Source organism: Thamnophis elegans, chromosome 3, assembly GCF_009769535.1.
Source record: "Thamnophis elegans isolate rThaEle1 chromosome 3, rThaEle1.pri, whole genome shotgun sequence".
Classification (NCBI taxonomy): Eukaryota; Metazoa; Chordata; class Lepidosauria; order Squamata; family Colubridae; genus Thamnophis; species Thamnophis elegans.
The window spans coordinates 17104142-17120040 of NC_045543.1; the positions used below are offsets into that span (position 1 = coordinate 17104142).

General features: G+C 34.2%; 1 protein-coding gene across 1 annotated transcript in view; it reads right to left on the bottom strand.

Annotated features, from left to right (window-relative positions):
- CTNNA1 (catenin alpha 1) overlaps positions 1 to 15899 on the bottom strand; it is a 76163-nt gene that overhangs the window by 46846 nt on the left and 13418 nt on the right. Inside the window, exons 5-7 of the mRNA XM_032212858.1 lie at positions 15679 to 15798; positions 13630 to 13896; positions 11927 to 12130 (exon numbers count right to left, since the gene is read on the bottom strand). Coding sequence (XP_032068749.1) covers positions 11927 to 12130; positions 13630 to 13896; positions 15679 to 15798 — 591 coding nt within the window. The remainder of the gene's footprint in view (positions 1 to 11926; positions 12131 to 13629; positions 13897 to 15678; positions 15799 to 15899) is intronic.

The window sequence follows — 15899 nt, forward strand, 5'->3', positions numbered from 1 at the left end:
GATTATAATGTCATTTAAAATAGGACAAAATTTCTCTGGAAAGCAAATAATAAATTCTTGGATCTTAAAAATTCTAGATTTAGTGTTTATGAAACTTACTTTACTACACATTTGTGTAGTTTAAATGTAATACAATTAAGAAATTATTTAGTACAACTCTCAAATCATGAACACATAATCAAAGGTATAATATTTTGAAGAAAATGTACATATGTAGATCTAACCATCATGCCAAGTTCAACAATGACATTTGTTAGTGGGGAAAAGAAATATTGATGCTTGGATTCTTTAAATCAGTATATAATATTGTATATTGTACTATGGTGCAAGGTTTTCAAACAAATCATTTATCTGATGCTTGTGCTATATAAACATCCTTGAATAAATATTGTAAAGGTTTGAACAGGGTGGAAAGGATGGAAATTTCAGACTTTAAAGCCAATGCATCAAATCCAGTACTTTCACGTTTTTTAATCGGCATTACTTTAGCTCAGTATATTGGATTGTATTACTTAAAGTTCTATTAAACCAAACTATTAGTAAAAAGTAGATAAAATCTACAAATCCTCTACATGATAAGCCATTGTCTTTCAGCCATATACAGCATATTCTATGCATCTGGTAACTAGATTTTATCTGCATTGAAACATATCTATTAAGAATTTATGTTCCACTTATCAAACTGAGAACTGCCTATGTTTTGGTCTCTATTTCCATTACTAATTTAACAAGAATCCATTGTGTGTAAGCAAATTGGTTTGAAGGTGAAATGAGATGTATAAACTGCAGAGATTTAGAAGGCAACTGAGTAACAATTATGTTAATATTTACATTCTAAAAGAACATTTTTTCACAGCATCTTAATGAAATTTGTATCTCATAAGATACTCCATCAGAATACAGCCCAACATTATTTCATCAGCATTACTTAGCTACTATATGAAGTTGCAATAACTGGCTTACTAATTGGTCAAAACCCTTTGTTATTACTATCCCTTCTCTTCAGGGCACTTCACCTAAGTCAGGAGATGCTGCAGAAATTACCAGCAGCTAAGAGATTTATTTTCTCCTATGTCAATCTGTTCTCTTTTCCTTCTGAACTACTTGAAAAACACCTATACAGTATAATACAATTTTCATAGTCATACAAGATTTGAGAATACAAATTTTAGCCCCTTAGCTAGTATCTCATATTATCATGCCTACTATTTTAATCTAAAGAGAAAGTGCAGGACAATATTATGCATTAATTCTATAATATCAGTCATGTAGGCTGCATGGTACAGTTATATAATTACCAAAATATATCAGGTGTAGACCAGTTTGGTTCTAATTATGTTAATTGGATTTCTCTACTCTACTTTTCCTTACGAATCTAAAAAGAGGACATTTTTCTAGTGTGACAAAACTAACCGCTACTGATTTCACATTCAGTAATGCAGCAAGTATTATTTAAGACTCTGACCAGTCGCAATATGTATTTTTACACTGACAGGGTCTTCAAATAAAGTGTTTAAATATATGCAAAAGTCATAGGCAAAATATTAACGTCACCTGATAGCAATTTAAACACAATTTTCAGTGCCCCCATTTGATTATTACTTATTCATGGGAAGATGAGTATGCTATATCCTTGGCAAATATCCAAATGCTGAATCATTAAATAAAATTTTAGGTGACATGCAAACCTGTATGAATTAATTCTAAACTGGTGCTAAATTATGAGGCTATTGATCACACCCAGCCCAAAGCATCGTATTTTTCCCAAATGCTTCAACCAAAGCTGAAATACAGATTTTGCCATTTTTCTTTAGCAGTCCTTAACAGAATGCCGTCTTGAATTACTTCAGCTTCTATAGTTGATATTTCAAGTGATGGTTACAATAGTCCCAGAAGGAAAATAAATAATGGAGCCATCACTTATCTTAGCACTCTTCAATCAGTCCTTGAACATATAAATTATTTCCATTATTTCAGACAGCAAAGGTTCCTGCAAGCAAGTTCCTGAATTAAATGTTCTCTGCTACTATGGGAAGAACAAGTTGTGATGGTTAATTATGTTCAATATCACCTTCCAGTCCAAGATCCAATACAAAGATTGAACTTTATAAGCTTTTACCTGGCTAAAAGCTTAGTACAATAAATTGTACTATAAATTCATATTAATTTAATATTGCAGGGCATATTTAGTGGGGGATCTTATTGAGACATCATATAATATAATACAAATCATGTCATCTAAATGAAAAGCAAATAATGGTCATATCTGCACCATCGATTTCAGAGATATATACTATACTTCTATTCAGTTATCATTCTAGCTTCCCCCTCAAATTTTTAAATGTTGGAAATATTAATAGAAAATTCTAATGGTTTCTACTAGCAATATTCCAAGTGCATTTTCGATGGTGGTGGTGGGGACTTCATAATGCAGTAAGTGCAGTGTACAAAAACATTAAAAAAATCTATACATTATAAAACTAGAAGCTGACTCTTTCTTGGTGCCCTTTCAAAATAAGAAACTGTGAATTTCATTTTCTTTCTTGATTATAAGTATGCTTATATCTTTCCTTATAATACAGGTTATAGGAAAATCTCTTTTTGGAATGAGCATATTGTTTTGCTTCTAAGATACAAATACGATGCCCTCGTGTTTTGGTATTATCAATGTCACAGTATCATGATATCAATATCAAATAGACCTTGTTTTGTTATAGAAAACTTCCGTATCACAACCCTCAAGATTTTTCATAAGGTTGACAAATTGTAGAGGACTCCCTTTTTAAAATTTCCAATAATATATTATTAAATTTGAATGGGCTCAGCATCATTAAATCAAATACTTTCACAAATTTTCATATTCTTCATGTTCTTATCTGAAAATTATTTATGAGGAACCCATGTTGGGCATAACTTTCAGTTTTATGTGCTAAGATTACTGCAATTTCCTAGGCTGTTTCATAAGTTGAAGAAAAAAAATTCAGCAGATTTTTTGGCACCTCTGAATTGGACGTAAGGGAATGTAAAGAGATTAATTTGATAATCCCATGTTATGAATTTTCTCATATTAATTACCTGTTATTCAACATGATTTTACTGAAATCACTACATTGACAGAGTAGAATCTGAGAGATGACCTTCCAGAATACATGTGAAAAATCTTTTTTATATCAAACACCAGATTTTCCAACATAGTCAAATTGATCACTTGTACAACAAAATCAATCTTCAGTTCCTCTGTCAATTTATGTGCAGTCAGCAAGGTAAGGCTCATAGCAAATTTAATTTCTAGTCCAGGTGCTTAAATAAGGATATGTAGTATAAACTGCTCCATGTTTAAGTTTCTAAGTTTCTGAGACTTAGCAGTCCATGAAAGGAAAAACATCAGTCTCAAATTGCTCTGAGGCCATTCAAAGACTTACACAGAAAGCACTGATAAAAAAAGTTCAAGAAAAAACATTTTGTAAAGGGATCAGAATGGTAAACAGATCACGAAGTCTCAGATTCTATCTTGTAAGAACAAGTTTTTGTATTTTAAATTATTTCATTCATTTAAGCGACTTAAGAGAGACAAAAACATGCAATATATGTAGTTCTTAAGCCCATTCCTACTCAAGAATCTATGTCCCTAAGAGAAATGTGCAGTTTAACACAAGTCCACAATAAGCAATAAGAACTAATTACCGCATTTGAATTAAGAAGGAAATTATTTTTGTTAATATATGGGGAGTCTCTAATATACATTAGAGATGCTTATCTAGGGTTTTCAATCTAAAATTGAGAATAATGTCTGAGACAGACATATATTCTAATATTTAATCTCAATGCATAAGTGGCTTTTAATTATCATAATTGCTGAAATTCAGTCAACCTGACCTTAGAGGCGTTTGTTATAAAAGCACAACACCAATCTTGCAACAAAAATTATCCAGTGTTTTCTAATAAGCATAGCTATTTGTTTAAAAGGAAAGATTTAATTCTCCCTTTTTCTTGTACTGCTCTTCACTTTTCAAAAGCCTAAAATCTGCAATATATTTCAGAAGAGCAGTTTTTCATTCTTTTCAAGGCAGAAAAAATATTTTTGGATTAAAGACACATTTGAATACTTGGCTATTATTAATACTGCTCAGCATATACATTGTAGTAGTAATGCTATTATATCTCACATTAAATAAGATCAGGATGTTACATGAATTATTCCATATTATTTGAATGAAGCAATTTCTCCCACCCACCCCGCCAATTAACTAGATAGCCTGGTCTGATTACAAGAGGCAGAACTGCAACTTCTAGGTGCTATCTTAACTTTTTTTTTTTTGGTTTAGAGGTTGAAAAATAACAGTAATATTAACTTCTATTCTAAGATGTCCTTCAATTATTTTGGTTATATTCTCTGGAATTAGGCTAAGAGAAATTAGGCAAAAGCAATGTGTAATTTTCTTTTCATAAAATGAGGACAATAATTTGTTTTTTAGATACATTTTGAAATGTAATGATATTTGAATGGCCTAATTTCCTGATAGACAAGCCCATTCATAGGTCTGCAAAAAAAATTTTTCAAGAGCTGTTTTGGTTATTCCACGTAATCTTTTATGTTTTTTGGTGCACTGAATCTGAAAATGACCTCCATTTTGTCGTAGGACATCACGTTTCCTGACAATTTAGATAACTATGTTAAATAAGGCAATACCTCAAAATAAATGGAAATAGACTTATAAAATTAAAGTTTTATTACAATATTTTCATGAAAATCCTTTTTTGAACTGAAATGACCTCACCTACACACACTAAACTCTATTCTTTTTCCTTGTGAGGCTCCTCTTGGTGCATTTACGCTTGTGAGTAGCATCTGGAATGTCTCTCTGAAGCATCCAACAGTAGTCTGCCATCACTGTAATGCTCCATTTTCCCTGGTATCTCTTTTCCATCTCTTTAATGTCTTGGTGGAATCATTCACTTTGTTCCCCACTCACAGCTCCCAAATTTTCAAGAAAGTTGTCAAAGTGGGACTGAAAGAAATGCACTTTCAAACTCATCAGGCAACCTAAAGCTTGAAATGCTTTCAGCATTCTTCCAACAATCTTTTTGTAGTGAGGATCTTTTTTATTGCCTAAAAATTGTTATATGACTTCTTTAAATGCAATCTACCCTTCTTTTTGAGGATCCGTCATGGTATTGACAAACTCTTGATCAACTATAAGCCTTCTAATGTCTGGTCCGGCGAACACACCTTCCTTCAATTTTGCGTCCGACAGGCATGGAAACTTGGTGACCAAGTGTTTGAAGCATTCTCCATCTCTTGGAAGTAATTTTATGAATTGCTTCATCAATCCCAATTTTATGTGGAGAGGTGGTAGAAGAACTTTATGGGAAGGTACCAAAGTTTCTCGGAAGACATTTTTTTTCATCGACTGTTAGCATCCTTGGCTGCCAACTCTTCTTGGTCCAGTGATTTTGTTGGTCTCGACTGTCCCATAGACACAGAAAACAAGGGTATTTGGTATACCCAGCTTGTTGCCTGAACAACATGCACAAGACCTTCAAGTCCCCACACACTTGCCAACCATGGTCTTCATATTTAAGTTTATGAAGATCCAATATCAAGTTCTCGTAGGTTTCCTTCAAGTGTACAGAATGACCTACAGGTATGGAAGCTTAAAAATAATTGTGGAGTAAAACTGCTTTGAGACTTCTTTTTGAAGAATCTATAAAAAGACGCCATTGCTCTGAATTATATTGGATTTTAAATTGACCCATCAGAACTTCGACATCGATGCAATAAACCAACTTGTCTTCCCGGGCCTGAAGTAAGGAACGAACTCCTTTTCACGATGTCTGAACAATGAAGATGACACTCCTGGCAACAATAAATGCCTGCTTTTCAGCCTTGATCCGAGTAACTCAATGGCATCTTTGGGAAGATTCAAGTCTCTTACCAAATCATTCATCTCCTCTTGAGAAAACAATTTCTCTATCATCTTCAAAGTCAGAACTTGATTCGTCATCTGGTTCAGGTATCTCTTCCAAGGTAGCAGGGGGCTTGGGTACTGGTATATCTGTGCCATGGGGGATGGGACGAATTGTTGAGTGAAGACTGGGCTATGAAATGGAATGCTTCCATTTGGAATTAAACTCTTTCACATCGCATGAACAAAAGTAACAGTCATCACTATGTTCTTTTGCTCTGGCCATACCATAGGAATCCCATAATGGAAAGAATTTTTCTTACCCTTGAACCAGTTTTGGAGGTCCTCAACACACCATTTGCACACTTTATGAGGCGCCCAAACTTTATCTTGATCTCCAATTTTTAGTCCAAAGTATGCAAAGTATCCTTTTTTTTTTTTTACAAAGTCTGTAATATTCTGCTGTTGATTCAACACTGTATATTCACCACAGATGAAACAGAAACTGTCTGGTGAATTAATACACTTTCACGGAGCCATAACATAATGATTGAAGAATGACGAGCTAACATGAATTGCGATGAAAAAATGTGAACCAAGAACCTGATGATGATTCGTGCACAAGTGTGGCATGCACGAGAGAGCAGCTCTGTGTCTGTACACGAGACATCACAGTGCTGGCCATGCCCCCTGCACTGACCGGAGACGCTGCTATCTGCCCTGTGTCTCCCTCCCTGGATTCTTCAGGAAAGATTAACCCCTTCTACCATTAGAAGCACAGACTTAAAACTTGCTTAGCTTATGTATATATTGCTGACCATCAGATTTACAGTGCTATATTTTTTTATGTAACTCGAACAAACCCTTTAAGTTTTTTTTTTTGACATTTTATATCTTAAATGCACTTATGTGAATTAATTAATAGTAATTTGGACTTTAAATTTGGTTAAAAACCCATAATATAAAAAAATACCAAAATTTTAAAAAAATTTGATAAATTTGAAGACAATTTTGCACGTTGTGGCAAATCATGACGAGTTTTTTCAATATTTTGTTTGTTTTCAGCACACCAAAATACATGGAAATTAGATGAAAATAATCAAACAGCTTTTTAGTCACAGACCTGTGATTATGTGATAATTATCAATTGAAGCTTAAAATGCCTTTGACCTTTCACTGTCTTCTCAATGCTCAAACTCTTATTAATGCTGGAAACCATTTCCTACTTTATCAGCCACTACATATTTTTGATTCTTCTAACAGAGAAAAAAAGCAGAAGAGACAGATGCCTTGTTAATCAGAAATAGTTCCTGACATATGTGATTTTTAAAAAAAAATACATATTCATCTTTCACCTTTTCTGAAAGCTCAAAATGGTATATAAATCCTTCCCCAACAATTTGTGCCCCATAATAACTCGTAATAAGAGTCTGAGAAAAAAAGATTGGTCCAGTTAATGACACAAGCTCTATGGTTAAGAGAAGAATCCTGGGGTCTGCAGTGCAAGTTTAATGCACTGGCAGAAAAACTCAGCAGAGTAGTCCAACTTGGAAACTAAACGTTATTTTCCACTATGAAAAAATTCCTACTGATCTAAAGAATTGCAGATACTGAAACTTTTTGCTCCTTTTTTTCACATAGTTCATCTTAATGATGTGTTATTAAATAAGCTAGGTTAAAATAATGTTGGTATGTTTTCTTAAATAAAGATAAGTTTTTAATTAAATTAAAACCAAAACCAAAAGTGTTACATCTTCTCACAGTACTGTCAGGTGGCAAACACAACATGGCTATGGTACCAAACCTTAACTTTCGTATTTGATAGAGCTACACCCCTGTTAAAAGTTGCAATACTGTAATCAGTGTTTCATATACTGAGATCTTGCCACATAATTCTACATCTTATAACTAAGAGTAACTTATCAAATATGTATTGGGTTTCAAATTAATTCCATAATCATAGAGTCATAGAGCTGGAAGGGACCTTGGAGATCTTCTAGTCCAGCCCCCTGTCCAAGGCAAGAGTCCTCAGAACATTCCGTCTCCTAACAACTTTCTCACATACATTATATATTATATCCTGTTCAATACTGTTTTTATTTCAATTTTAAGTCTCTAGATATGTTCTATTTTCTGTGTAAAGTATGACAGTACTGAAACTGATTAACTGAAGCCACTGATTTCTGAATGGAGCAGATTCTGTTTCAGAAAGTATGTACTGCCTTAATACATAGACCAGTATATTGACAGTGAAGTCCTTCCCACCATCTTCTGGGCAACAAAGGACAATGAGGGTGGCTGGGGCTTTAATTTGGATGCAGTTTTGAAAATTGTGCAAAGCTACTTAGAACTCAAATATACCTCTTAAATGTGGGTACAAATGGATTAAAGGGCTATTTTTTCCCTTTAGCGTAGAATTGGTTTGAATCATCTTATGTACAGTGTTTGTGGCAGCTAAATCAAATTATTTTATCATATAAAATTCTTATTTGGATTTCCAAATGTTCCAAAATATGCTTAAGTTCTATTTAATTATAGTAACTATTTTTTTCTAAACATTTTAAGTACTACAACTGCACAACTGACAACAAAATGGATGGCTTTATAAATTACTATAGATTCATTGTCCAGGATCTAAACATGCCTTCTCAATCATCCTTTCCTTACTATTGTAAGCTACTTTTTAAAGTAAGTCCACAAAATAGTTTCACTGAAATACGAAAAAATATGGTTGAAATGAAAAGTCAAACTGGACTCCTCAATCTTAAAGCATAAAACTTAAGAGTTCTTCAGATCCCTGGCTACTATAAAATACGTATGTGCTGACTGTAGGTTTCCAAAAAAATGTTTATACAAACTAAATATTTTGTATTTAAAATCTAAAATGAAGAGAGAAATATATTGAAAACTTGGCTATCTTTAAGGATGCTTTCATATTTAGGGCAAGTATTACCAAAGGAAATCAAGAAAACTGCACTCAATTTCTCAATGTTATAGGCTTCATTCTCCTTAAGTATTTCCCAAAATCTAGGGACAAAGCTGAAGTATCTGTTGTAAATATGGTGATAATTTTCACACTCTGTTGGAAGTCACTACAGGAATGCTCTCTGAAGATACTCAAGCCTAGGTGGATTTTCAGGAGGCATCTAGAACAGGGGTGTCGAACTTGTATTATCACAGTGGTGTCATGTGACATGTTGTGACTCCCCCCCCCTTCGCTAAACCGGGCATGGGCATAGCCAGTGCGTGATGCATCCAGCCCGTGGCCCGCAAATTTGGCAGCCCTGATCTAGAATATCAAGAGATATATGAATACATTCAACAACCTTAGCTAAAGTTTTAAGATGCCAGCTTTTTAAATGTATATTTATTTTTATAGAGGGAAACATGGATTCTAATCATTAAAGCCTATTTTGTCAATTATGAAGAAATGATTCAGCGTCTTTTTTAAAGGTCAAACGCCATGTTTTTTCAACTCTCCCAATACATAAAGCCTCTGATGATGTCAGCTGCTCTAATGTATGCATTCTGGTGCCTCCAGCAAGCAGGTGTAATTGACCAAGCAATATGACCCTCCATCTGTAGTTTCAAATCTGTTGTCCAAACCAGGGGCTTTGTCTTATTGCTCTCTTAATATATTAAGGAAAGAAGCCAAGAACAAGCCATGATTTTATTCAAAAATTTGTTTTAAAAGCTCATTATTTTATCTGAGAAGGAAAAATAATGGAAAGGTTAGGAAAAAAGGGGGGAATTGTAAAAGAATGAATTAGTTTAGTGATTATGAGTAAATTTAGATGTTTTTGTAACAAAAGAACCAAAGGAATACATTATAATACTTGCTACAATCTTCTCTTGGGCTTTTTCCGTATTACCAACCTCTTCACACTTCCTCAATTTAAAAAAAAGCCTATTTTTTTCTTTGCCAAAAATATAGATTTTCTATCTTTATCTCTTACTTTTCCAAAGCTTGTCTCCCTTTTCTACCTTCCATTAAAATAGAAAGAGTTCCTTTATTAGGACAGACTGGAAATTAGTTGATTGTATCACATTATAGTTAATTATAACACATCAATCCTGTGCTTTACAAAAACAGCCATGCTAAGTCAGCTAGAGCAGTTGTTCAGTCTACCTGAAGTAAGGTTTTTTTAACCTAGTACCTGCCAATAGATATTACAATTCTGATTATACTCCAAATGTATTTCCACATATAATTCGTTTAGAGAATTTTGATAAGCTCATCATAAATTGTTTTGAGCACTCTAGCTGCTAAGAACATCCCTGAAGGCTTTTCCCAAGACTTTTGGAGGCTGGATTGTAACTCAGGAATTTCACCTTGTAGTCTCTAATCCACAGAGTGTGGGAGATGTTATTGTTTAGCTATTTTTACATAGGTGAAACATTTAAATAGTTAAACATTTAATTTCACTGAATTTCACTACAGGATGAAGGAGACTGTGCAATCTACAAAGGGGTAGATTTAACATTTTTATCCAACAACCCATTTTCTGGGTTATTTTAAAATTTGATAGCAATGCTAAGAATACTTGAAGTTTAATATATCTTTTTTTTTTCATTGTTTGACAAAAATCAGCAGGAAGTAATAACATTATTCTTTAACAATCTAATGCTAAAATGTGATGGCAGAATCTTCCACAGTTCCCCAAAAGTGTCTTTGGAGTCTGCATCCTTTCCCATAGGTTGTTCAGCCTTGCTCTATTCAATACAGTTGTACACTTGTAACGGGGCTAAGAAAAGGAGATGAGCACTGCCCCCTAGAGTTGGACACAACTGGACAAGAGAAACCTTTATCTTTACATTTTCTACTTAAGCACAAAAAATATCCTGTTAAAAATTAATATTACTGGCAGAGTTATAGACATGTAGACATGTAGGTGTATTGTTTTAACTAACTGTAACATGGTTTTCATACGCAAGACATTATTTCAATTTACACATCTTATGTATTTTTAACATTCCTCTGCCAGAATCCTGCAAAATTCAAGAACTATTTCTCTCACTCTTTTAATACAGAATCAATTCTAAATGAGGGGAAAAAAACCCAAGCCTTTGAAACTCTCTACTATTCTAATTTTATCAAGTCAATTTCAAAAATTAACAAAAAAAAATAATACACTGATTCAGAGGATTTTGAAAATTAATTTACAATTGAGACCAGAGGCATTTCTTTGGGAGATTGATAGACAAACGGTTTGAAAAAAAGTGGTGGAACTTTGTTTTTGTACGTAATAACTGCAGTGAGATTATTACATGCACAAAGGAAAAAATTGGCATTACTCACAATGAGGAATGGTTGGTAAAGATGATGGATTGTGCCGAGATGGCCAAATTGACTTCCTTGATCAGACAAAAGACAATTATCTATGTTTATAGCTGACCTGAAAGCTCCTTATAGATTTTTTTTTTTGCATGAAACAGAAAAATTAACTTATGATTTATGGGTTTGATGATTAGACCGGATAGATTATAGAAAGAAGAGAGTTATGTTGTAACCATAAAGTAAAAGGAAACTCTATAACTCTACTTATAACTGTTGGAAAGAAGATTGGGAGGTATTTCCTTGTTTTTTTCTTTTTGTACTTTTAGCTTTCTCTTTGATTTAAACATCTATGGAGATTCTCAGTAATCCAGGTCATAGTTGTTTCAAAGGTGCTTTTTTCCCTTTCAAAAGGCAACTGGGTTGTGTTTTTATTTGAGGAAGAAGACTAAAACATTTCAATTCTCATCCAAGAAGCTTCAGCAGTTGTAACATTCTCTTTTATTTCTTTTTTTTCTTCCCCCTTACTTTGTATTAGTTTATATTAGTTTTTAACTTCATTAAAAAAAAATTGAATGCAATTATGCAAAATAGCAGAAGACCATCACAGGACAATTGCAATTTTAATGGCCTAATTTTACTGTTGCGAGAATCTGTACACATTTTCTAATTCAAATCACATTGTATTATTGTTCTCCCAAATCCCAAAGAAAAGGAAATGTTTGCAAATATACTTGCTACTTACATTTCCCATGTATTCTGAAAGCAGATCTTGCAAGGCTTGTCGCACTGCATTACACTCGGCCACTATGCGTTCCCGTCGGTCATCACGTGTGCACGATGAGTCAGCCATTAGGGCTGCACCACTAATGATGCTCTCCAAACGCTCTTCTAAGGATGGCCTAAAACGCTCTTCACTGAACTTCAAAGGATCTACAATAATTTGTTTCTGTTAAGAAAAAAAAATGGTTTATAAGTTTTAATAAAGTGACATGCTGCTATTTTGATGAAGACTTATTAAAATGTCTGTTTAATAAGTGCAAGGTTTAGATCAATATACTACCCAGAATTAACCCAGTGTAACACTGGCTAAAGCTAAAGTTCAGTCTACAGACCTCTATGTCGACAGTTGGATTTTACTTGTTTTCTTACCTTCAAGTATTATTTTCTTTTAAAAAGTATGCAACAAAACATTTCTATGAACTTAAGATTGTATTAGTGACTTCATTTATATTATTAGATAATTGACTTCAATTTTATGGTTTGTCAGTTTTCCAGTTTTTCAATTGATGCTGTATACTGTTATTCTTTAATACTAAAGTAATATTCACTAACCAGGTTTATTATTTTTAAAAATCAGCAGCTTTTTATTTTTCTTAAAAATTCTCCTGTGGGCTAAGGTTTTTTTTAATTTGGTATCAGCAGCTCCAAATATTTTAATTACACTAATTATGCCATTATCTTTTATCTGTTGATCTTTTTAATGGCTCAACATTAGTGATGCCATTTTACTGCAAGAATGAAACACTGCTCAGTAAAACCTCATCTCACGGCAATATTTTTTGTATATTCTATAAAATTTTACATATCTGAGAGTGAATTTATTTTGTCCACGCTTTGGACAACGTAGCTAGAAGTGGCCTATTTGAAATATTAAAAGGGAATTTTAAGAGACTGTACTAATTAATTTGTTGTATCAGCTGTAGTTCCTCAGATTCTATCTTCTATATAGCTATCAAAAGATACAGTAGCCTTGATCTCATTCCAAGTGGTCAGTCTGAGCTCAACTGCTCAGGGGAAAAAAAAGGGAAGCTGGGAAAACTGGATAATGGAAGATCAATTTAGCTAGGAAAAGTACCTTGCAGAGGCTGCAGAGAGATGCATATGGTTGACTAGGAGAAGTGGCTCTCAACCAGATATGACTATCCGATGTGTCATTCAAAAATAGTTCAACTGAAACACAGAGTAAACTGAAACTGTGTTGAGAAAGCACAAACGACCTTATTTCTGGTTATTTGAGAGCCTGTCTGAATTCAGGAAAATCTGAAAGCCTAGCCTCTAAACTGGAAGCCCATATCACTTTGTCGAAAAAACTGGAAAATTGAAATTTTAAATAAATTGATACAAAATCCTGGTTTTTCAATGAGAAGAACTTTAGTGCTGTTATAAAATAGTTACAAGCAATTTGCATTTCTAAATTGCTAGAGTTGGTTTGAGCTGGGCATTATTAAATTAGGCATTGGTTATACCTAATTTAATAATCCCCAATTTGCATTCCTGCAAATACGTCAGGTCCCACTGTATTTTGAAAGACACTACTTTTATTAGTTTTTACAATCATGGAATAATGATTCCCCCTTATGTCAAGGTTGCAAATCAGAAACTGTCAATCATACCGTTCCAGAAATATAGTGCAAAACTTATTTATGGTACAAACTTAAAACTTACATCAAAGTTATTAAGTGCATCAGCCAACTCTCCGCCCCCACTCGGGTGCTGGACAGAATCTTCAGAAGCTGTCGCTTGGGCAGCGTTAGAGATTCCTGTGACTGCCTGCTGCAACTGCTTGTAGATCAAGTCCCTATTGGCTTTGTAGGCAGCTACATCCGGATGCTGGAGGCAAGCTTGAGAAGCGGTATAAAGAATAGGGATGTTTTTCTGAAGAATTCCTCTGGCTGCAGCCATCTGGTCACGATGACCAATGTCTTTCAGTTCCTGCAGAAACAGTAACATTTTATTTAGGCATAAATTTTTTGGGGGGAATTTAGTTTTTCTGTCAGCAATGACTAGATGTGATATTCCAAGTATAAATCCCAATAGCCAATGGAGACGGGCTGATGCAATCCCACAGCACCTGGAAAGGAACATATTGTCCATTTATTATCTCAGCGGCCCTCAATCTTTTGGGCACTAGGGTCTGGTTCCATGGAGAAAGTTTCTTCTGTGGACCAGAGGGGGCATGGTTTTGCATGCTGCCTGCATCATCCTATGGATGGGGCTTCGCTTGTTTGTGTGGCCCAGTTGCTGGCATGCCATGGCCCGGCGCCAGTCCTCAACCCGGGAATTGGAGACTTCTGCCTTATCTATTTCAATTAAGAAATGTAGGGTAGCCCATATCAGGATGCATCAGGAAATTACATATTTCTGGAGCACAATAATGCTTGCAAATGAAGCCTCAAATGTCCATTTTATAACTGAAGCTACTGTAAATTTTCCATCTGAATTGCAGAAAAAAATAAATAAGCCAAAGCTTAATACTGTTATCTATTAACGTGTACTAAATAGGCAACAGTATCTCACAACATCATTCTCATCTCTTTATACCAGTTTACTCACCAGTCTCTCCCATTCTAAGATACCTGCCCACATATTCACTTTTTGTTAAAAAACAACAATTGGAACAAGTTATTCAACGGATTAATTATGTAATTAGTAACAGTTGCAGAGATAGGATTCTTGTTCTGTAGCTTTTGAGAAAAATGGGTTGCTTGATTTTAACCTTTTCCATAGAGAAGGAATTGCAGATCAAGTAACCACTGTTCTACTAATCTCTATGAGAGAGATATTTGGTTAAGAAGTTTGATCTATAAATAAATAAACAACCCTGTTAAGGAGACCAGCAAATCTGAGGCAGTGACTAAAGATCTTCTCCACATCCAGCCAGTTCGTTAGGACAGGAGTTAGAAACAGTTATACTGAAATATATTTTCTGAGTGAGTTTGCAGTAAATTGGAGCCACTTTGAATTTTTCCTTCTGAAAAAGGATCAAACTAAAGATAATGACACCTTACATGTCTTAGATTACATGAACAGCATAATATAGAAAAGAAAGAGCTAGGCAGCAATATTAGCAATAGCAGTTAGACTTATATACCGCTTCATAGGGCTTTCAGCCCTCTCTAAGTGGTTTACAGAGTCAGCATATTGCCCCCACAGTCTGGATCCTCATTTCACCCACCTCGGAAGGATGAAAGGCTGAGTCAACCTTGAGCCAGTGAGATTTGAACCACTGAACTGCAGATAGCAGTTAGCTGAAGTGGCCTGCAGTACTGCACTCTAACCACTGCGCCACCACGGCTCATGTTGCAGTCAGGAGCCAATAAAATGCAGATTTCTATTGCAAAGAAACTCTTCTTTGATAATAAAGTGATTACATGAGTAGTTACACAAAATTGGATGGATTCGTGCAACATTTTCAAACTTATTATGACATGTCTCTTTCAGCAATACTACTTACAAGCTGTCAAAAATATATTTTGTCTCCTAGCTTTTACCCCTTTAATATGGCTGGTTTCCATCAAGGTGTAGATATAGCTTTTCTCTTCCCATGTGGCAGCTTTGGCTTTCTTTAAAAACAAAAGCTCCTGTAATTACATCACAATTTATACATCCTCTTTACACAATGGTCAATGTTATCTTTTGACATTTCTATTATAGCCGTTTCTGTATTATAACAATCATATTTTATAAAAGTATATAATCCTAAAATTACTATACCTGTTGTCTCTTGCCTGCCATTATATTAAGCTTATCCACTTCTGCTTTAAGAGCTTTATATTGTATTCCTAAATCTTGTTCAGTTCCAGCATTTCTTAGTTTTAGAATGCCTTCTTCCACCTAGGAAATGAAATCAGTTTAAATTATTCCCAATATATATAGTTTAGTATAAATTCTACAAAAGCAGTTATTTATAATTCACTATACTTAAGCAAGAGAAA